At 39.6% G+C, this 23889-nt stretch overlaps 1 protein-coding gene across 4 annotated transcripts in view; it reads right to left on the bottom strand.

Annotated features, from left to right (window-relative positions):
• LOC134529026 (bicaudal D-related protein homolog) overlaps positions 1-23889 on the bottom strand; it is a 234327-nt gene that overhangs the window by 2007 nt on the left and 208431 nt on the right. For all 4 annotated transcript variants that reach the window (XM_063362706.1, XM_063362707.1, XM_063362705.1 and 1 more), the window contains 5 exons: positions 23521-23667; positions 10821-10973; positions 6965-7111; positions 3060-3263; positions 1014-1271 (listed from right to left, as the gene is read on the bottom strand). In XM_063362706.1, coding sequence (XP_063218776.1) covers positions 1014-1271; positions 3060-3263; positions 6965-7111; positions 10821-10973; positions 23521-23667 — 909 coding nt within the window. The remainder of the gene's footprint in view (positions 1-1013; positions 1272-3059; positions 3264-6964; positions 7112-10820; positions 10974-23520; positions 23668-23889) is intronic.

Here is a 23889-nt window from a genome sequence, read left to right as displayed (position 1 = left end):
ATGGGTTTTTCTGATGGGCTCCATTTGTGTGGCCTAGAGGTAGAATGTTTTGTTCAAAGTAAAATTCTTAGCAGTTTTATTCATGTTGACACCACAGAGTGAAAAGACACCATATTATTATGGTAGACTTAGATATTCATAGCAAGTGTAATTTTAACACTTTTGATAATACTTTCACTAAACCACACTGACTGGAAAATTTAGGACCTGTGTAGGATAGAAAAATAACAGTTTTATTTTTACCAAATTGAAAAGAAAACCTAAACTTATAAATTAATATTCAAAAGTAAATGTGTCCACCCTATTTTACCTCTAAAATATAAAATTACAAATTTGTAAATGGGGTTCGTTACTAAATTACCTATACAAAGGTTTTAAAATTGTTTAATTTTTATTGAGTATTCACAGTTTTTATAAATGTGAATAAAGTTTGTATTTCCACAGATAATTAAAAAAAACTTGTAACTACTCAAACAATATTTTTATACACTATGCTACATGTCGTGTAACTTTTCTGCTGAGGTTACTGGCCAGTAGCAAACCATTTGGGAACGCCGATTTTAAGTTACAAGGCCAGGCTCTTTTCTCATGCCGTTATGACTGTGTCCAATACAGTCATGTCTGCTTCTACTGAGACTGCCTGACAACCTGCACTTCAATAGCTTCAACAGGGAGTGTAAGTCTATAAACATAATTGGTCAGCCGCTATCAGTAGAAAAGAAAATGCAGCCATTGCATGTAAGGAAGGCAGGCTTTGTGAGGTGTTACACATTTTTCTTTTGGATTTTTTGAATGGGGGTGTGTGGGGAGATATAATACCCTCAAGGAAAGCAGCCGGTCAGTCGTCCTAAATAAATTTTTTGGCAGCAGAGATGGTTGAAAACAAAATTTTTACTTAAGGCTCTCTGAAGACTTGTAATACATATTTGATAACATGAAATTCTTAAATGAAATGTGTCATACTTGCATTGCTCACAGTTATGTCCGGAGTTATGGCTACTTTGTGACAGTACCTGCCATTGGTCCAGCTGCTCGCTGAGCTCCACCTTCTGCTGGATGGCCTCCATCAGCTGGCTGTTGGCCTGCATCATCTCGATGCGAGTGCGAGCCAGTTCCACCTCGAGCTGGTTCTTGCGTGCCAGCGCCTTGTCGCGCGCCTCCCACGCCCGTCGCACCACCTGGTCCTGGGCGAGACGCGTGTCTGCCACGTCGCTGCGCGCCTGGTCGCGCTCCTCTGCCGTGCAGCGCATCCGCGTCTCCTGCACGCTCAGCTGCGACAAGGCACCACGTGCGCGCGTTTGTACCGGGCGTGCGACTTAGTACATGTGCATAGAAGTCAAAATTCTTTGGCAATTCACACCTTGACTGGTAGCATATTGTAAGGGGTAAAACTGCATAGAGAGAGAGTAAGACAACTTTCAAAATAAACATGGACTAACAAAATTATTCTCACTGTTGAAATACACCATTAATAAATATCAAAGATATGATTGATAATAATTTATATTTTAGTTTAATTTTATGTTATTAATAGGTCGGATGCGATCCAGCATTCTAATAGACTGATTTTGTAGTTGAGCAACTATCACATTACCATTGAGTTTTAGTGCAACAGACACCTAAGTCTTTAAATTAATTTGTATTTAAAATAGCCTTTGTCATAGTGCAGGATAATAAGCTCAAAACCTGTTGTGTGGACCTCTGCCCAAGTAATCACTTACTATATGTCAGCAAATCATATGGCGTCAGGTGCAGGCAGGTTCTACTGCAGGCACCCACCTATCCCTAAGCATGGCAGGGTTCAACCTAAGCCACACGCCACAATGTTAAAATATTTTTAAAATGGCCCATAACCATCCGAGCTCTGCATCCTGTTTGGTGGCCCAGTCAGGTGAGTGGGCTCCGAACCATTCGGAAACCAACTCCATGCTCAGCTCATAAGGTTGATTATGCCAGAGTGTGTGGAATAAAGCCACGTTGGCAATCAATCCACCGAGAGCCCTTCATAGTCACTCTTCGCACACTGCACTGACAAGTAAAGTTACAATAATCATATTCTCCCTTGAAATAAGATACTGGCCATACACACGAGCAAGCACTACATGTGGAATTTAAAAGCTTTGGCTGTTCCATTGTGTTTTAATTTTTTTTTTTAGAGCAATTGACTTATCAGACCTTGGTGAGCACTCAAAAGTGTGGTTTAGTATGTTTAGTGTCTGCATAAAAACAAGTGTAAAATGTGGTGGACATTGCCTTGTCCCCACCTACAGTAGATTCCCGCTGATGCGATCGCTCACGGTTTCCGGAAAAACGGACTTATAAACGGAATTGTCGCAATAGAGAATTCGGGCCAATTTTTACACACTCGCAGAAGCTACCACAGTGGCTTTTAGTGCGGGCGGGTAAGATAACATGGCAGCTAAGACGGCTTTTCGTGCGATAGTCGACGCGCCAAGCTCGGCTAGACACTGCCGCGTGGACTGTCTAGATGGGTGGTATCTATTTTTAGCCTTCTTTTGTATGCCTGCCTGCTTACAGTACAGCTCCCGCCAAGATAAACGTGAACACATAGCGCCCAACAAAGTGTAACAGACATGTTTTTCAGCCGATTTTACTCAAATTTTCTACTTTCTCTGCTTAAATTTTTCACGGTTTCTCAAAAAACTGTCGTATAAATGGAACGGACGCATCAGAGGAGGGGTCGCATCGGCGGGATTCTACTGTACTTATATTGTAACAGCTACCTTCATCTCATCAGTCTTCATTGTCTCTGATGATTTCCATGTCAAGGAGATGCTGCTCCCAAGTTTGCCATCACCACCAGCCAATCATATTAGGAGTTACACAGGCACTTATGTGTTATGTAATACTTTACAAATTAATTGCTGTTGCAAACTATTGCTCTGTATTGCACACACAGAACCCACTTAATTCTCATTTCCTCTTACTCCACAATCCTTCGCTTCTGGCTTTAAATTAAATGACACACATTAAATTACCTGCTAGGAACAATACTAAACACAATATCTAAAACATTATAAAATAAAATTATTACTCACTTTGCTTTCAAGGTCCATTATGTGAGCAGTGTGCTGCTTCAACTTTTCTACTTTTTGGTCATATTGTTGCTGCAATCGTTCCATCAGTTCTTGTGTTCTGTGAAGTTCCCTTTCCAGCTCATGATCACCGGATAGTCTGCAACCATTCAGCCTTTCCGAGACCAGCGTGGACAGGTCTTTAGATAACTCCAGCAAAGTGCCAACCTAAGAAAAGTAAAATTACACATACAGGTACATATTAACAACTTTATTTGCATGATGATTGTGTCAGTTAAGAATATTAAGCAACACCACCTTTCTTTGTAATAACTAATTTTTTTTCATTTAGGGGAATTAACAATATAAACTTACTTTTTGTTCCACTGCACTTAGAGAGACATTTGCACATGTGAGCACCCACATACCTATGTATATGCATGAGCACATACACATTCATGTGATCACCCACACAAACATGTGCTGCGAGCACACACAATCACATTCTCATATGCAAGCACACACACAGCACACACGTGCGAGAGTGCGCCTGAGTGCGAGGGCGTGCGCGAGCACACAAACACGCACGCGCGTGAGCTTACACACATGTGCGTGAGGGAGTGCGCGAGCACACACACACACACACACACAACCCGCGCACGTACGGTAGGGCGTGCGCGAGCAAGCACACACACAACCTGTGCACGAGCGCACACATGCTTACACACACCTGCACACCTTGCAAACAGTAGTAAATGATGGCTGTATAAAATTTGTGGCAGTTCTATAAGATGTATAAAAACAATTGTTATAAATTCGAATGGAAAGCTCCTAAATGAAGTAGTTCCATAAATATCTTACTGTAGAATTCGTGAGAATTCATTAATTGCCATGTGAGAAATTAAATGGCCTTAAATCAGGCAAATAGCTGTATTGTATGTCTTTTTTTTCCTCTCAAAAGAAAATTGCAAGGCCACACTAGAGTTTAAGATCACAACTTACACAGAAAGAGAGAGAAGGATATAGAGTGAGTGTGTATAGTAGATATACAAATGGAAAATTAAATCTTAGGCATTAACTGAATTGATAACATGTTTACCGTGATGCGGGGAAAAAAGTGACATGAATGCAAAATGGCTGCAGTAGTAGCTGTTTAGTTTACTGTATTAAAAGGAAATCAATAATATGTTACAGTGTATAGGGAAAAGAGCTAAAGAAGCACACGCAATGAATTCTCAGCTTCGAAGCAAAATATTTTATTGCAATACGCCATTACTCAAAAACATATTTTTTATCCTTCAGTCACATTGATGTTTTGCTACGACAACGTTATGTTCTCCCAGCAGCTTAATTTCCCATTTGTTTTCTCAGCAATTGCAATCAATTGGTAATCTATGTGACATATTTCTCAAAGAAACATGCACACACTCAAACCATTTGCAAGATTTCCATTGTTAATTGAGCAATAGCAGGTTAACCAAGAGCTTGACAGACTTGTGTTCTACAGCTTTGCCACACGACGTTGTCAAGTTTCGAAATTTCCTACACATTTTACGAAAATTGTGCTTGGTTTATTTGGGGACTAAATATGGTATTAGCAACATGTTTTTCTATTTATGATAGGTAGAGATGGTGATTTATAGCATTTAAAATAATAACATTTAGCATTTTGAATTTGAAATTTAGCATTTTGTAGCATTTTTAAAAACAAGATTTAGCCAATTCTCTCATTTTACATTACTGAAGAAAAGTATATTTTTAATAAGTATTAAATAATACAGATATTAATTATTAACAACCACAGAAATAAAGATCTAGCACAACTACAAAGATAACCTATCTTGGCAGGTTTCCAAACAACTTATTAGCACTTATGAGTGCAATAAATTGAAAACTTAAAATTACAATAAATATTTTTTAGCCGTGTTCATGGCTATAGTTGATGTTAGAAAGCACAAATAATGTTATTGAAACTCGTTTTTTCAAATTTTTTTTCTTTCGTTTTTATCAATTTTCGCCTTCTTTTGGTTTTCGATCATGCCAGAAACCGTTGCTTGCCGTTTTACCGACTTTTTTCTTTATCCGATTTCTCGGTGAATTTTTTTTTTTTTTTTTTTTTTTGCAGCCTGATGTCCCTCAGATTTAATGTGCTTTTCAAGTACATCTTTTTTTTTCCACTCCAGACGGCAATTACATAAATTGCACATTAAAATATTTGTTTCACTTTCGTAGAACTGTTCACTTTTGTAGAACTGTTCACTTTTGTATTAATTTATGCGATCGAAAATGGAAATTACGTTTCGTCCCATTTTTACCACGAGAAATAACAGTACACAACACATTCACGAGTATGGACGTATTTGTAAACACACCACCTTCCATAGACTACACAAGAACGTGGCTTTCACGTGAAATACCGCCAGAAAATGGGACTTAACAATTGTTAGCGCGGCGAAGCAGAGATGTCGCAATATGGTGGCCTAAAAACTTGTACTCTGCAAGATGACGGACACTTTTCCAGCTAGTTGTTCTTTGCTTTGTTTACAATCGTGTGGCACGGATGGCCATTCTTCATTCAATATTTACGATCAATAGTGTTGTGAATAACGTGACAATAAGATACTTGTGCTGAATACGCCATAAAATGATGGTTTCTTTTGATACTGAACTGAAACTAAATACAATCGGTAAATAAATTGTGTAGAGTGAAGACGAATCTACTTTTTTTTACCTTGATTTCGCAATTTATCTCGGAATAGTCTAGATTTCGCATTTTATAGCAGAAAAAATATAATTTAACATATTTTCGCATCTATTTCGCGAAAACGAAAAATCACCATCCCTAATGATAGGATATTTTACAATCACACAATAATTAGCAGTTTTATTTATATATTTTACAGACTATTTCTGTTCTAGACAAGCTTATTACAAATGACTGTATAATGCATTATACAGCGAAACCCCTTATTTACGTTACCGTTATTTACGTTTTCCTGTTTTTTGCACTATATTCTTCAGGTCCCGTTTAGTTCCCATTTAGTCCAATACAATACTTTCACGTGAATTACGTCTCAAAAATCAAATCCATCCTGCTATTAACGTCACGCAACAACCATAAACAACTTGGTGCAAATGCCATAGATAGAGACCTGCAAAATTCACGGATTCATTCGGTGATAGGCCTGAATTCAAACACATATCCTTCTTAGATAATTTTGCTATTGGCTTACTGTTCATCTGGACGAATCTCAACCACTTATAAACCCTTAACCAAAGAAGGATTGAATCTCAGTCAAACCAGCTAAGACGACGTACAAGTCGGCAGCCAATGAACTTACGTTATTTGCCCGAGTTTACAGGGGTATGTGCAGTCTATCCTGAAGGCCATCGTAACCGCGAATTTTGCAGGTCTCTAGCCATAGATGATGAAACTATAAAATAATTATCCGAGAATAAACATGTGAAACGCGTCAAAGATTGTGTTCATATCGAAAACCACAACAAACACATTACAAGATATCTATGAAGTTGTGTTGGCTCTATTTGTGCTGTGAGCGCTGTCGAGTTTCTGGATGATATATAAATCACATACAGTGAAATCTCGATTCTACGTACAATCACGGTTCTCCAAAATTTGTCCTTACGACCGAGTTGTATTTATGAACCAGCGAGGCCAAATTACGTCCATTTGTGGCTTAAACACTTTTTTACTTTGTCCCGATGAAAAGTGCAAATAAGGGGTTTTGCTGTATGTCAATCAAAAATAGACTATTTTCATGAAGTGAGTATTAAGAAATATCTGAGTTTTATATTTGTTGAATAATACACACTATTTAAGTAGAGGACAACACCTAAAAATTAGAACCATTAAATGTTGTCCTTGTACATGGTAAAATGTTTTCTTCCGTTTACAGTGATTGACTTACCTTATAGTTCTGCAGTGTGACCTGGTGGGACAGCGACAGCGAGGACTTCAGAGATGCCTCAGAATTATCCTGACTCCTTGAGCCGAGCATAAGTTTCTCATACAAAGCATGAAGCTGGCGGTACACTGACATTACCTCCTCTTTCAGCTGAAAAAGAAACAGTGTTTCAAATCAAGCTCTGGTGTTATCAAAACACTTACTGCTAACTGTTTATGAACAACTGCAAGTTATGAAATTTTGTTCTGTCAGGAAAATATTCTTGGAGAAGCCTCCTGATGCTGGGCATCATACCAGCAGGTAGACAGGCCCCTGCTGTCAACGCTGGGTTTTTGCAGACCTCTCGCTCGTATTTTCGACTTTTCATGGATTCAAAAGTACCATTTCATGATCAAAACTGAAAATTTTTATACAAGTTGTTTGTTCAATTACATAAATTAATAGGGTTCCTGCAAATCTGGAAAACTCATGGATATAAAAAGGGATCTTTTCAAACTGGATACACAGGAAAATTGGTGATTTCTTAGTTACAAACATTAGCAGTAATTATTTACATTACCTTGTTTTCTCGCATAATACAGTAGAACCTCGATGATACGTTCCCGTTTCATACATTTTCCCGTGTCATACGCCGATTAATTTCGGTCCCGCCGAAAGTACTATATTTACAATGGTTTTCTTTCCCGGAACATACACTTATAAAACCATTAATTTCCCGTTTCATACGTTTTTACGAAGCGGAAAAGTCCTAAAATCCACAAAAAATTTTTATATTCCTCCTTATAAACTCAGTTTTAATGCTTTTATTTTGAAAAACGATCATTGTTTACATTTGCAAATGTAAGAAAATAACTATCACACCATAGATATGGATAGTATCAGGAAGACTGTGCACTTTGCTAGTAGCATCTATGGCTAGCACCAAGCGAGACTAGTGGCGCTAACAAGAAATGATCATGAAAATGGTGCACGTGCTTTACCAAGGCACGGATCTCATATTTTGTGCAGTCGTTTATCTTTGAACTGAATATACCCGTTTGTTATTGTTTTTTTACGATTGGATTGTTTTGAATTTTACGTTTCTCAAGTTAAAATTTTATTGAAAATTGTTCTGTTGCATAAAGTTGTTTGTAAAATGTAATAAACAAGCAAAAATTTCTGATTTTTTTTTTTACAATAGCCTAATTTTTTTAATTTCTAATTTAGTCTTGGTGACTTTTCCCCCCCTCCAAGAAAGGACTTCATAACATTTTTTAAGGCCACTGTTTCTCATGTCAGCTTTACTTGATTATGGACTGTATTTTACATTTCTGGTGGTTTTATTATATTTATAATATAATGATGAATTCATATCTTTCATTAATATAATGCAATTATTTACACATATATATATTTATGTTTAATCTGGCACTGTGCTGATATGCTAGATTGGAAAAAAATTTCATTATTGCCATTCCCTTTTCATACACTTTCCCGCATCATACACCATTTTTGTGCCCTCCGTTGAAAAGTGTATGACAGGGGTTCTACTGTAGTCGCTCATTTTATTTTAAAATCAAGTTTGAAATTTTTTTTTGTTAGATACAGTTACCTATTCATAAAAACAAAACCCATGCATGGACAAAGTGAAAAAAGTGTAGTATTAAAAAGCATGCCATACAATTTAAATTAATAAGTCATGCAACAAAAACCTTTCAACTTTAAATAGAAAAATAAAATCTGTGATCCAAATGCAAGCCGAACGAACGCGTAACTACTGTAGTACACAACAAAGAGTGCGGGCTATTAAATGTGGTTAACTCAGAACGTGATAGAGAGTGTGCATTGTATGCAATCGGCGAGATATCGATATTAGGCTACGTGCGCGCGCTCTATACTGAAAGAAACATAACCAAACATTGATGATTGCAACGAGCGCTGGCTACAGTTTTGTACGCGGTACACCGCGTGGACGCTGATGAACAGATGACGGGTTATAACGTTTCAAAAGTCTTTAAAAGATAATTTACACACCAGACAACTTAGTATTTCCGTTAATTAAATAAGTAGTAACGTCTAAATAAATATTAGATTTCTATTTTAAAATACATCGTTTTATACGAAAAAAAATACCCACACTAAGCGCTTGGAAACTGATAGCGGGACCAAAAACATCATGCTACGTTTACGCGAGTGGTTTTTTTTTTAATCCAAATTTTGACGCCCTAAAATATGGGTGTGATGATTACGCGAGTGCAATGATTATGCGATAAAAGAGGGTATGTAGTAGCCTTATGTCTTAAATATGGTATGTATTTTAATCATAAATTTGTTTGCCATTAATAATCTGTATCTGATTTTTAGCAACATCAACTAAGTGTAAAAGATATAAACAACTTTATTTATTTAAAGCACAATCAAATGTTCAGTCTATTACAGGCAATGATACATTGTTTTAAAATTTCATCAATTGTTTTTTTCCCCAGTCTAGCAGTGTTGGTTAAGTAGTGTTTATGGAAATTAAATAATTGCAAACTGTTATTCTGTGGAAAAACAATTTATTATTAATCCTGCATGTTATGTTTGTTAGTTGTAATGTGTTTTAATAAAATGTGTATTTTAATCAATCAGCTCAATAAAGCAAATATATTATACACAATCCTGAAAATTTATGTGAATGCTCCAAATTCTTCAGTACATAATGTGCCCATACTATTTAAACATATGGATGCAATAACAATCCTGACCATAATTTCAAGGCGGGAAAATGTAACAATCACCATTGTACTTGCTATTTATACAATTTAATGCCATATCTATTTAGGTTTATTCATTTACGTACATATTAAAAATTCCAAGACTTTTCTAGGCCTTGAAAAATAATACAATTACAAATCAGAGACATTCAAGGACTCTTAAGAACCCTGCCTAGCTATCTTCTTAGGTAAAGGCATTCCATGGTTTCCAAAAGTTGCTAAATGGTATTGTTTAGTGTCGCTGTCACTTGTGACCTCATTGACAAGATGTACAACCCAACAGTAGAAAAGTAGTTGTGTTATATACAGTGAGGCATCCATCAAAAGCCTTGTTTAGGATCATGTCATGAGAACACAGGCTGTAAGTGCTGAGGTTTTAAACACCACTAGCAATTTTGGAAGTGTTGGCAGCCTAAATTCTCTTTTTATATGATGAATGGCAATTTTATAACTGTAATTAAATCACAAAATAAGGGACAAACACATGACAACTACAGCAAAATTAAATGTATATTTTACATTAAAATAGTTTTCCAGATTGTAATTTATTGATAAGGCTGTAATATACCTGTGTACATAATGATGCTACTCTACCTTATATATCACAGCCAATGCAGTTGATGGGGAAAAGCACTGTACTGATAAAAATCTCAGTGAGTTGTAACAATTTGAAAATCATTGATTTAAATTATTAAATTGTAATTATGTACTGCTAGAAAAAAAAGCTTCACATTAAATTTTAATTTTTAATTCTTGCAATGTAAGTTTTAGCAAGCAGTTTGAATAATCATGAAGAGAAAAAGCTTGATTTAAAGTATGCCTACATAAAACAATTTGGTAATGGGTTTCCTGACATTAGCATAATTACTTGCACAATAATTCCATTTTAAACTTTAAGAATTCCTACATCATTGTTAGAAATACTGATTTATCAGGGGAGAAATGTACTTATTTTTAGGATTTAAAATAATTTTTCTCAATGCCTACAGCAGTTGACTGGGCCACTGAAAATGCTACTGTCGTACATTAAACGTCCTCATTCCCCATACTACTTATATAGCCATGTCAACAATATTTCTTCTTGAAACCCTGAAGGCTGCTGGCCCGCCACATAACAAGTGTACCAGGTAAGCCTCGCTGCTGGAGTCGTCTTCACACTCCATCTCTTGCAGCAGCGACCGGTGTGTCTTGTTCATGCTGCTGTGGCCACTGGAGGTCAGAGCCTCCAGGGCACTCGCCGACTGCAACTGCTGCATGTCCTTCTGGTACTGCAGCATCTGAAACAACCATAACAGAGTATATGCTCTGCAAACGGTATGCAGTGGCGGGCTGTTAAGGCTCGTTCCACAATGACGAGGAAATGTAAAAACAGAAACGGAGCACTCTACATCTGCTGCTTCCACAATGCACGGAAACGTACAAATGACAACCAACGAGAATGAATTTCACCGCTAACAAAAAATTATGAGATACGAGAACATTAAATAGTCAGGATTTACATATAATAAAAATTAACCACAAAGTAATGACGTGACATTAGATACCTACCCATTGCTCTTGAAACCACTTTTAAAGTATTTAGCAAGTAAACACAGCCACCACCGTGGCCAAATTCCTACACGTCTCATAATGGTACCACGAAGAAACATTAACATAAGAGCTGGGCTTTGACGAGCTAATAATTGTAGCACAGTGATTTAGGAGGAGGGATATGAAACAGGCTGACTTTTCAACAGTTTATAGGTGATAAAAAAAATTGTTTATAATTTTTTAATTTTGGTTGTTGGTAGAGCATACAGCATATTATGAATTTTCTTTCTACTGCAAATGGCTTTCCCTGTAAAATCATTGGCATTTAGAATTTGTAATGTTGCAGAACCCTGCCCTCCTAATTAAATAATTTTTCTTTTAAACTATTTTAATGAATGTAAATATTTCTTAAAAAGTCTTTCTAATGATATTTTACCGTTTGTTATATATTTTAGGGTTGATATTTTTCACTTGCTATGTTTTTAAGAAGGTATTTTGTATTTTATTAGACATTTTTAATCATTACTATTTTTTATGTAATTATTCACAAATGATTGGTTGGTGAGGTCATGTGACGTCTACTCCCTGCGTGGAGGAGACGAGTTCATGAGATCACCAGTCGTCTGTCGATCGCTGCCACAGTAGGTCGCGGTCGGTGGCTTCTCGCTAAATTATAATGTAATTTACGAAGAGATATTTTCACGTTAGTGGTCGGAGCCAGGCCTATATTTAAATCAACCTAATTTTCTTTTTTTTCGTTTTGGATATAACTTAATTAGAAATTGCGGCCACCTTCGTAGGCATGTTGGCTCGGGGCGGAATTCGTTTTCGCTGGGTGCGGTTCTCTTCGAGGTCGTCCCATTTTTTTATACTTGCAGTAAAAGATTACTGAAGGACTCGATCTACGCGATTATTTTCCGGTAATTTCTCGTCATGCGAGCTACCAGCAGTTTTTCGACGGGCAGATGTATGTGGACTGAATGAGTAACCTCTTTTGAAAGTGTTTGGAATCGTCTGTGCAACATTCTATTAAAACATAATAAAAAACATCAAAATTTGCAATCGGCGTTGAACTGTTTTATTTTGTATATAACGAACCGTTATAAATTTAATTCATTTTTGAAAATGGCTACCACTATAATGAGATGTCAATTGACAATTGTTAGTGTTTAAAATCTTTTAATAAAAAATAGGCTGATTTTAAATGCTACATGATGGAAAATTTTAACAATATATAACTGTTGAAACTTTTATGGTGTCTTCCAGTTCCTAATGCTCCCCTTATCTTGACATGACAGGCTATGAAACAGGAGCAGACACCACACCATGTTGCCCACTGGCGAGATCTTCCTGGCAGGAATCAAACCCAGGTCTCCTGGCAGGAGGCGAGTGATGGACCACTCAACCACTGCAGCATTTCATTTTGGGGGAGGGGGGGGGAAAGAGCCTATTTGTTAAATGTTGCATATTAATCTTATTCTTTTTTTTTTTCCCCTGCATATGCCAGACTGCAGCATCTGTGAACAGTGACTGGAACCACTCCTTTCATGTGATCATGCAAGTACTCGACAAACTGGAATCAGTATATAAATACTCTTTGAAGTCACAAATGCACTACTCCTCCCCAAAAATCCTAAAATATCTATAAAAATCTGTCTTTACAATTAACGAAAGGAACATCATTGAAAGAAAAACAGCAGGCAAAGTGTTTCCAACTTCCCCCTTCCACCCTTATGATTTTACGTTATCATTTGGCGGCACCAACCTAGGTTATAGACACACAAACGGTGTGTTTCTTTTTTCTGATAAAGCGAACCCTTGTAAGACTGACCACTTCTGGACGACTAAAAGGCTGGGCTACGCTCGAAACAGCACGCGCACGGTGCACAAAACATATTCAAACTTCTGTTCTCTGTCCTGTGCGCCGATTTCTGTCTGCGGTCATTCTGCGTACAATACGTCAGCGGCATATGATAACTGACGGTTGTTTTATACGTGCATTTCAAAGGTAAAGAGAGAAACTTATTTAAATATGTATTTATTTGACGTCGTCCGGGCCTGCGGCCCCTTTGAGCCCGATATGCCACCGCCCAACCACCATCTCTGTTCAAACCTCCCGCTCGTGTGTGCGTGTGTTGCTAGCCCGGCAAGAGGGCGCCTAGATGCAGTGCGCCGCACCCCTAATATATATTAATTAATATTGTAATTCTTTTTCTTTCCGCCCCAAAACAGTGTAACGATGGCTATGCATGTGAGTGTCTTTTAATTAACAACTTCATGATCTTTTGTTATTTAATAAGTCCAAGCACGAACAAGGACGCTCCCTAGCGGGCGACGGAGGAACTAGCATGCAACTCATTTGAACCATGTTTTATGCTTATAAGTAATTATTACAGACGGTCTGGACATGGAAGTAATTTAATAATTATTGTAAAAGGATTTATGTATTTTCTAATAGTAACCCGGGGCACGCTACAGCAAAGTTGTAACGGTAATTGTGTTCAGCGCGAAGGGGCGCCATGTTGCCACCTGCAAGCGATGAGCTCAGCCCAGTCTCTCTCTCCCGCGGAAGTCGGTTTTGACTGCGAGTGATGACGGACGTTCCTGCGCTTACTCGCGGTTAAGTTGGACAACTCGTTAAATGCAGTATTAGCGGAAGACATTGATTATGATCGTATGGAGGTAGTGTCGCGCAATGATGTAAAGCGAAAAAGCATAAGTGAAACCTGTGATCTGATTGAACGAACAAACAAATCTGCAAGCGTGACATCCGTTTAAGTAATTCTTTGGGCGAAGACATGTCCGGCGACGGACGAGGCCGGGTGGACGATCAACAACGTGGAAGTGGGTACGTACCAGGTGGGAGCGCACGTTACCCTGATACCTGTAGCGGTCCTTTCATTGTAGTAGTAGAATCCCTTGATAGTAATATTGGAAACTTGCACCCGATTGCTTTAGGTAAAAGATTGCACCCTAATCGTTACATATTGCAAATACAACAAGCAGGTCCAAAACGGCTGAAAATGTACTTTAGTACGGCGACAGCTGCCAATCAATTTCTGGACTCTGATACACCAGGCAAGATGAACCTGCGAGCGAGCATCCCCATGGGTCTGACGAGGAAACAGGGTATCATATATGGTGTTCCTTTGGATGTTAGTATGGAAGAGGTCCTCGACGGATATGAAAGCGCTACCCACAAACTCCTGCATGCGGAACGCCTCACCAAGCACATCCAACGCGATGGGCAGGATCTTCGGGTACCCATCAAGCTCCTCAGTCTCACTTTTGAAGGACAAACGCTGCCTCCATATATTAGTATTTTTAAAGAAATTTACAAAGTGACCCCTAAAGTCCAGAGCGTCACCATGTGTTATCAGTGCCACCGATTTGGTCACACTGCCAAAAACTGTCGTTCCACGACTCCTCGGTGTGCTACCTGCCTTCTTGTCCATGGACAGGCCTGCCCGACAGTTGATACACCACAATGTGTTAACTGCCGGGGACCACACTCGGCTCTCAATAAAAAGCTCTGCCCCATGTGGGAACGTGAACGTGAAATCAGACGGCTAATGGCTTATCATAATCTTTCGTATGCAGATGCGACAAAGAAGTTACCATCCAGTCCATGTGTACCGGAACAACAGGTCCATTATCCTATAATAGGGTTCCCTGTTCTGCAACCCCATCTCCCACATACAGTTTCCACCTACAACAGTACACCTGCAGAGGTTCCCGCACCACAGCCGACGTTTGCTCACGTGACCCAAAGCACCATGCGACGTAAGACTGTGCCAACACGGCCCGATGGCTATACCACTTGTTACAAGGCGATCCCACCCGTCATTCCACTGGACTCCCACACAAATGGCGACATTCGCCAATATTACGCGCAGTTCCGTCCTGAAGTGCCAGACATCACTATCGGACCAGTACACAATCCATACGCAGGTGAACACAACCTTGAACAACCGCCACCTACCCCTACAGGCACCGAGCACACTGTTCCTAATGAGAAAGTCCAGAATATCGTCGATATGATTGAGGGCTTGGTCAGCACTGCAAAGACCGATCATACGTTCGCCGTCAACAAGGATACCTTGATGGAGGTTCTCCTCCGCATTTTGAACCTATAATTTAATCTTCTTGTACCATCTCACTTCCTTTCAACCTTAAGATACTACAATGGAACGCTAGGTCATTGATCGCTAATCGATATCCCATGGAACACTATCTACACCTACACAACGTTGATATTATATTGCTATGTGAAACCAGACTTACGGACAAATACACAGTCAGGATACCAGGATATCACCTATACAGATCTCACAAACCTGACCGGGGTACTGCTATTTTCGTGAATAAAAATTTTAGTGTAGCGGAAATATCGATTCAATATCCACCCTGTGCTGACAATATTGATGCTGTCGCTATTCAGATCCATCACCGACACTTCGTATGGGCCATAGTGTCACTATATGTCCACCCCAACTCCTCCATTGATGCTGATACATGGGACCTTTTCTTCCGCCAATTTCCCACCCCTGTAGTGATAGGTGGGGATTTTAATAGCCACCATTCCTCTTGGGGTAATGCTTATTGTGATGCAGCAGGCCGGACGTTGCTTGAATTTCTTCATACCTCGAGCTATATGGTCATGAATGACAAACGCCACACTCGGTTAGGTTGCTACCAACAACAATCTACTGCTATAGACCTAACTCTCATTTCTACAGATCTCGCGGGGCAACTTACCTGGACTGTCTTAGAGGACAATTGGGGGAGTGATCATTTTCCCATATTGTTGACTACGCAGGTCGGCCAACCTTTACCTCCTCAACAGTCTCCAGCAACAGCCAAGTTTCGTACCCATCAAGCTGACTGGAGTAAATTCCGCGGCCTTCTGGCCGCTATCGCCCCTTTTGCGGACATAGGCCCAGGAACGGTAAATGCATGTTACGACTATTTCTACACGCAAATCTTGCATGCCGCTCATCAAGCCATCCCTATAACATGCCAGACCGCTTGTCGTAAACGTAAACCCACTACAAATACTGCACGCCTTATGGCCCTTAAAACTTATAAACACTGCTCCACTCTCAGTAACTACATCGCATTACAGAAAGCACAGGCAGTGGCGAAACGGACATGGATGTGGGTGAAAAAGGAAAAGTGGCAAGCCTTCTGCACATCATTTTCGCGGTCTACTCCCCTGCCACATTTATGGAGGAAGTTTAAACAATTTCGGTCTAGCAAAGATTTCTCTTATGTGACTCCTATCCCTGATGTCATAGTACCGGCCTTTATGCGGCATATTGCCCCGGATTATGTTCCCAATGCAGATATCCATTTCACTCCGCCTACGCCGCCCCTGAATAGGTATATAGATCATACTGCCTTAATTATGCCTTTTACGCAGCAGGAACTACAAACTTGTATACGTCATACTCCTAACACGGCGCCGGGACTTGACAAAATCCCATATGTGATGATCCGGAACCTCCCTGAGAACTGTACTTCATACTTATTACAACTATATAATCACATTTTCGTTCATGGTGTAACTCCGTTAGCCTGGCGGGAATTCATCGTAATTCCTATTAAGAAGCAGAATAAACCGCTGTTAGCCCCTACTTCTTACCGGCCCATTGCACTCCGCTCATGTCTTGCAAAGGTTTTTGAAAAACTATTGAAAAATCGGTTACAGTGGTGATTGGAAAAGAATAAGCTCATCCGACCTGAGCAGTTTGGATTTCGGCCAGGTATCGGATCACACGAGGCCATTCTATCCTTATTGTCAAAAATTCATGTTGCCTTCAAGCTAAAGAAAATATGTACCGCGCTTTTTGTCGACCTGGTATCCGCTTTCGATAATGTTAACTTGACTGTATTGTATGAGAAGCTGTGCCATATTGGAATTCCCACTCAAATTATTAAATGTGTACACGCTCTTTTTTCTGTCCGACACTATTACCCAATCACGTCACAGACACCATCGTCTGCACGCATTGTCTACAATGGCCTTTCACAAGGCAGTACATTGAGCCCACTCCTGTTCCTTTTGTATACCCAAGACTTAGTTTATCACATTGGCCGTACATCCTATAACATTACTTATGCAGATGATATCGTGATATGGGCCTATAATACAACATATCAGGGAGCTCAGGACACGCTGTGTGACACTCTCCACAGGCTTCAGGCATGGACTGATAGCAATGGATTAGAAATATCCCCGACGAAAAGTAAGGTCGTGTTCTTTACGAGGAAATATAAACCACACAATTTTCCACCCTTCCAACTGCTGGGTCAACCCTTACCGATTGTGACAGAAATTAAATACCTAGGTGTGGTATTTGATCATCGTTTGACGGGTAAAGCCCACATTAAATATCTAACGCATAAATGTCGGAAGCGCATTGATCTGTTAAAAGCTCTAACACACCGCACGTGGGGTGCGGAGGTCAAATTATTAAAACTATTTTATGTTACCACTATTTGGTCGGTGCTCGATTATGGCTGTTGTGTTCTTTACAACCTCTCTCCCACCAGGAGTGCTGAACTGGAGAAGATACAGAACGTTAGTATGCGGATCATTTTAGGTGCCTTCCCTTCGACGCCTATCTCATGTATGCAATTCGAACTGGGACTTTTGCCACTAACCCTCCATAGAAAGTGCTTCCTGGGGAAACTTTGGATACGCTCAAGGGCATCTCATGTTGCCGGTTATATGCGGGCGGTGGACAAACTGGATTTGGATATTCCGGACGCTCTTAAACGAGCAAAGTCCCATATTGTTTCTACGCCCTGTTTAAACAAATATACTTTAACATATGATATTACGTTTCAACCGCTGCGAACTCAGGTCATAGGTAGTAAGGAACAACCGTCATATATAACCGCTCAGGAGTTCTACGAAAGCGTGAATCACGTGCATTTGCATCGAACTATATATACAGATGCTTCCAAAACAGACACAGGGGTAGGAGCTGCCTATTACGATAGTCACACTAAAACTACTGGCTTATATAAACTGCCCCCTATAACTACCATTTACTATGCTGAGGCGTATGCGGTATATAAGGCATTGCAATATGTGCTCCGAGAAAAAATTCACCAATCTATTATTGTGACAGATTCATATAGTTTAATTCAGTCTCTCAATTCCACCCCCCTTCCTCGAGAACCTGTGGTCTGGCTTATTAAGGAACTTACACTCACCTTGTGTAGACTTAACATCAGTGTACAATTTTTCTGGATACCTAGTCATATCGGGATTCACGGGAATGAAATGGTAGACCGCCTGGCCAATTTGGCTCGATGCTGTGGTAGTACGGTTCCGGCGGTATCATATAATGTCCTTCTCCCTTACCTCGACCGGCTCATTATGAAGGAGTGGGATGCCGTATGGCGACGCTATGCCAGGGATAACGCAACCGTTTACGCGTCCTTATATCGACATAGACCGGTCAGCACGGATATCGTCTTTGATAATCAGCCGCGTCACCTCGCTGTCTTATCATTTCGACTCCGATCCAATCATACTGCTGCCCCTGCCCATTTGCATAAACTCGGTATTCAAGACAATTCTGACTGCACATGTGGTGCTGTCCTGGCGGATGTTAATCATTTACTATTTGAATGTCGTTGTGTCCGTTCGCGGGATAACCTCTATGCTCAACTTAAGAGTCTTAATTTGCCTTTGCCCATGGCGTACCCTTCCTTGTTGTTTACGTCTACTTGTGAGGTCTGTATCGTGCTGTCCCATTTCCTATTCGAGAATGGCATCCACATATGAGTTAATGGTAACGTCCTTGGGTCCCCTGTCCTTGGTGACCGGTGTATTATATTTAACATTTGACCTTATTCCATGGCCTTCTTTCCATTGGTCGATGGGCCTCGACCGAGAAGATAGTTAGCAATGAATAGTTCCTGCTAGGTATTCCTACTATGCCCCTCCGCCTACGTGCGCTCCGCCTGGTATATATTTCATTGGATCACGCTGGTGTTGATCTCTAGAAGAGGCAGTTTTTTGCAGCGAGATATTGAAGACATCTGGTTGTGAGGGACCATAAGACGTGTTGACCACGTGCGAGTATAGTTCTGGTTGTGGGCGAAAGCCGTTAACCAACCAAAAAAAAAAAAAAAAAAAATCTCTCTCCCGCCGGCCGAGGCCGGACGTGTCTGTACCGTGAGGCGGCCACGTGCGTCGTTCGCCTCCTCACCTAATCTAATTCGTGCCTCGGGCGTTTATAGCTGTATCAACGGAGGATTGTGTAAGGACGTGTTCCGTGAGTAAAATAAAACCAATTAACTGAGTGACGTGTTTTGTGTTCGGAGGGCCACGTGGGTCCCTAACCTGGTCAGCGGCGTGTGGGACGCCCTGAGAGCCCACTGCGGTAATTAGAAGCGTGCCCGACGCTGAGAGCGGGCCTATAGAGCATCCCACTCTTAGATTGCAGTGTGGAAGTAAATGGGCGCATTCTCTCTCTCTCTAACACACGCCGATTGCCGTTAGCACTGTCCTTGTTTCTTCGTGCGTTGTTGCCAAATATCAAACGAAATTTAAAATTTAATTTTTGGACCAAGCTTTTTTTTCATATTGTATAGAATCAAAATACGCATCAGGCAATGCTTATTTTGAATACTTAACAATATTTTAAGTGTCCGAAAAAATTAAAAAACATAACTTATTCGCTGCGAACTGTTTTGAAGTATTCCGATATGTTTCACATCAAAAAAAGAAAACCTACATGTGTATTTCATTCAGATTTTTTTTATTAGTAAATTAATGCCTTAGGACGCCACCGAACAAATGTTAAGACAAAAACTGTACAGGTTTCACTTAAATAATTTTTTTAATATATTGAAATGCATTTTCTCACAAACTGAAACATCAAAAAGTTGACCCGCGGAAAAAATTTTTTCTATTAAAGATAGATGGGGGACGAAAGCGAGAAAAATGTTCACAATGAATTGAATTAGTTTTTAAAAGCAGCCCCATCTCAATTGCTTCTACAGTTTCCGTGGAAATAGCTGTTAAAGATGTGTCTTATCAGTACAAGAGCGCGCGCTGCCGTCGTAAGAGGAAACAGGGTCGTGTGTTTAGATAAGTGGGGTTCTGTCCTACAAGCAATTTCAAATACATGGCTTCCTTAGTCAACTAAAAATATTATAATCGATTCTTGAACATAATATGTAAAATGTATGAAATAAATACGAAGGAATTCAATAGCGATCATGGTAAAAAATTTTGAATTACTTTTCTATCCTTCTCAACACCAAGCATCTTATCAAACATTGTTTTAACAAAGTTTTGGAAAATAACTATGATATTATTACAAACAATTTAAACAGATTTGATAAGGTGTCTACTAAGGCAGTTACGTTTTTTTGTCCGGTGAAACTTTTTTTCGAACCCATGCAGTTATGGCTGGTCGTATCAAAAATGTATTTAGAAAACATTTTTCTGCATTAGGTAATCCGAGTTATCATACGTTAAAACGGATTCCATATTATTCATATTATGGGAGTTGTTGCGATTTTTCTGTTTTTCAAAAAATCTTCCCCATTTCGAACCAATTGTTCGGATTTTTCCCATAACTTACTCGACCGAGAATTTCCATTACCGTATTTTATTTATCATTTTGGACATGACTTGTCCAAAAATACGGCATTTATCGGGCCCATTAAAATGTGATTATATATATATATATATATATATATATATATATATATATATGTATATATATATATGGGATTTTTAGAACAGAAAAGAAAACTATAAGAAATTTTCGTCTACAATAGGTAGTTTTTATTTGAAATTTACATAAAAGTGGCATTATTACAAATTTATATGTGTAATAGTATAAAATATTATAAATTACGATATGATTTCTTAAAATGCTTCTTGTTCGATCCAAATTACAAATACACGCATCTCCTGAAATTCGTAATGTGTTAGAGATTTGGCAACAGCGCGCGCCATAAGCCGTGCACTGCAATCTAAGAGTGGGACGGGCTATAGTTAGGGACAGGAGCTGCGTATAACATCAGGAGGGCTAATATCTCGCCGCACACGGGCCACGTAACGCCCTGAGTTAGTCTTTCAGCCGGGTCCACGTGCCCACTCACGTGGTGGCGCCCATTAATCTCGACCGATATCCCCATCTCAACAACGGTACGCCCTCATATTTTCGAGGATATTCTTTGTAGCCATTTTTTTTCCCAAACGCTAAAACCAAAATTTTGAAATTAAATGCCTGGATTTAGGTAAACAACAGCTTCTGTAAATAATAACTGGTTAAATTCTATAATGATTCGACCTTCTGTGCTGTTCATGTGCAACAGTGCTATTTATATGCTCTTTTTTTTTCTTACTGAATGTGACTGAATTTTATAATTTTAATATAGCAACAAAGAAGCTTACCTGATGGTAAAATAATGTGGGGCCACTTTTAAAGTTCACATAAATGTTACTAAACAGGTAGCGTAATGCGATGAATTATTTGTATTGTCAGGATGGTGTCAGCACTGTATCCCTAAAGAGTCATGTACTTAATACCCATTTGTGACAAGCTTCATGAAAACTTCACTTTCAGTACCTTCTCCACATAATCAAAATAGTGAGATAAAGATAGGTTACACAGTCGAGCTTGACATTTAATTCCAAAAATTATAATGTTCAAATAATAATGATGTTGCATTCGAGAAGAGGACCGGGAGGGGTTGTAAGGCAGTGAAAGCAGTGACTCTGGTGTCTGGCATCGGGTATATTTACTTGATCTGGCAATCAATACTAACTTGGTTCAGCAGTCCAAGAGCGTGAATGAAAAAATAAACCTTGTTCTCGTTTTGTAATACGAAGTTGTTTTATGAGAGATACCTCGAAACTTGGCTACTATCAAAGTAACTCATTAAGCAGCAGTTACCATAAGCCATAACACTAACATCGTCGCAAAGTAAATACCGAGTCTGTCATTTCACAATACATTATTAACACCTCGAGCGATGTCGATGTAGAAGGCCTATGTGATTTAATGTAACAGCTAATTTATTTTTAATAAATTACAATTTAATGAAAATGTTAAAAATTACAGGAGCCAAATTTTTTCTCCATTGTAAATAACTATCACACCTCGTTTCCGCAGTAGAAAGGTTAAGATGCTGGATGTTGCTACCTCGAAAATGGCACACACATCACAAGACAGGAACAGAAATCCAGACATCCTTCAGTAAACAATGTTCAGGTGAAAACAGCTACGAGTGAAAACTTTTATTTTAATCAGTAAAATATTACAGAGTTTTACCAGTTTTTAGTTTATTTTATTTGCAATTAATTTTACTTCTGCAAAGAGCGAATTCCAATGTATTTGACCGTGATTGCGTAGCCAGTATTTCAGTGACAGCCACTTTGAAAGCTGGACTTAGCTGGAGTGCAGGTCGACGCAAGAACGCGAAAGGGACACATTATGGTCATGTCCGAGTGCGTCCTGACGAACGCAATATCCGTGGTTCCTTTGCTATTGAGTCGAGCCTTGAGTGCCGTCACGTTCCAGTGAGGCGAAACGTGATCAGGGCTGTTTGGAATTAGAGAACAAGTCACAATTCACCATCATTGTTATTCTGAAGTAACTGTTTCCATGTCGCGCGTCGCTTTCTTTCTCTACACCCCCATGACTCATCCTGCGCAGGGAGTCGGTTCTGAATGTGCTTTGTAACTGTCTTCTGTGACTAGTTGGTGTCATTAGTGCAGTATGTAATCTCTGTGTACACAGGCATCTACCTATAAGTAGAGACCCGGAAAATTCGCGGGTTCAATGACCTCCAGGATAGACTCCAATATCCTCTACACACTCAGGCAAATGCTAACTGTTCATTGGCTGCTGACTTGTGAGTCGTCTCGACTGGGTGGCCTGTGATTCAACACTTCTATGAGTGACCGTCTCTAATTGGTCCTCAGTCCTCCAGATTAACAGTGAACCAATGACAGAAGCAACACTAAGGTATAATTATTTGAATTTTAGCATAATACGAAATGAACCCGCGAATTTTCCGGGTCTCTACCTATAAGTATACCATTACTCTCATAAATATTTGAAGCAATTACAGTGACAGTGGTTTTGCCTTTTCGACACTGTTAGAAATGATGTGTGCCAGTTCGAGAGATAGTACCCAGCGCACTGTAATTAACACTTTACACACGACAAAGTTCGATACTTTACTCTCAACAAACAGCTACAAGAATGGACAAGAAAGACGAATACACAATCACAGAGAAGAGGCACACACCTGCAGTTGCTGCTCGTGCACGTGTTGTTCCAACACCACTATCCTGTCGGTGGCTTCCTCCAGAGCGCAGCTGAGGGCCTCTCGCTCCTTCAGCAGAGCCTGGAGTCTTCTCTCCAGGTCAGCCTTCTTCTCAGAGACCACGTGTATCTGCGCCACAGCACACGTGCATCCAGGCCCCATTTACAAACATGAGCAGAGCAACAACACCAGTACACGGTGCTTCTAGCCTAGCTCAGCGTGTGGGTACATACAGGGCCGTCCAGAGGGTGAATCTGGGCGTGGGATTACATTAACGCGTGGATGTACCCTATCAGCAGAACGAAAACAGCTGCGATTTATCTAGTGTGTCTTTCGTACACCAAGAAAGCT

The sequence above is a fragment of the Bacillus rossius genome, chromosome 2 (genome assembly GCF_032445375.1).
Source record: "Bacillus rossius redtenbacheri isolate Brsri chromosome 2, Brsri_v3, whole genome shotgun sequence".
NCBI lineage: Eukaryota > Metazoa > Arthropoda > Insecta > Phasmatodea > Bacillidae > Bacillus > Bacillus rossius.
Note: the sequence above shows the minus strand (reverse complement) of the source record. Positions and strands in the feature narration are given on the sequence as shown.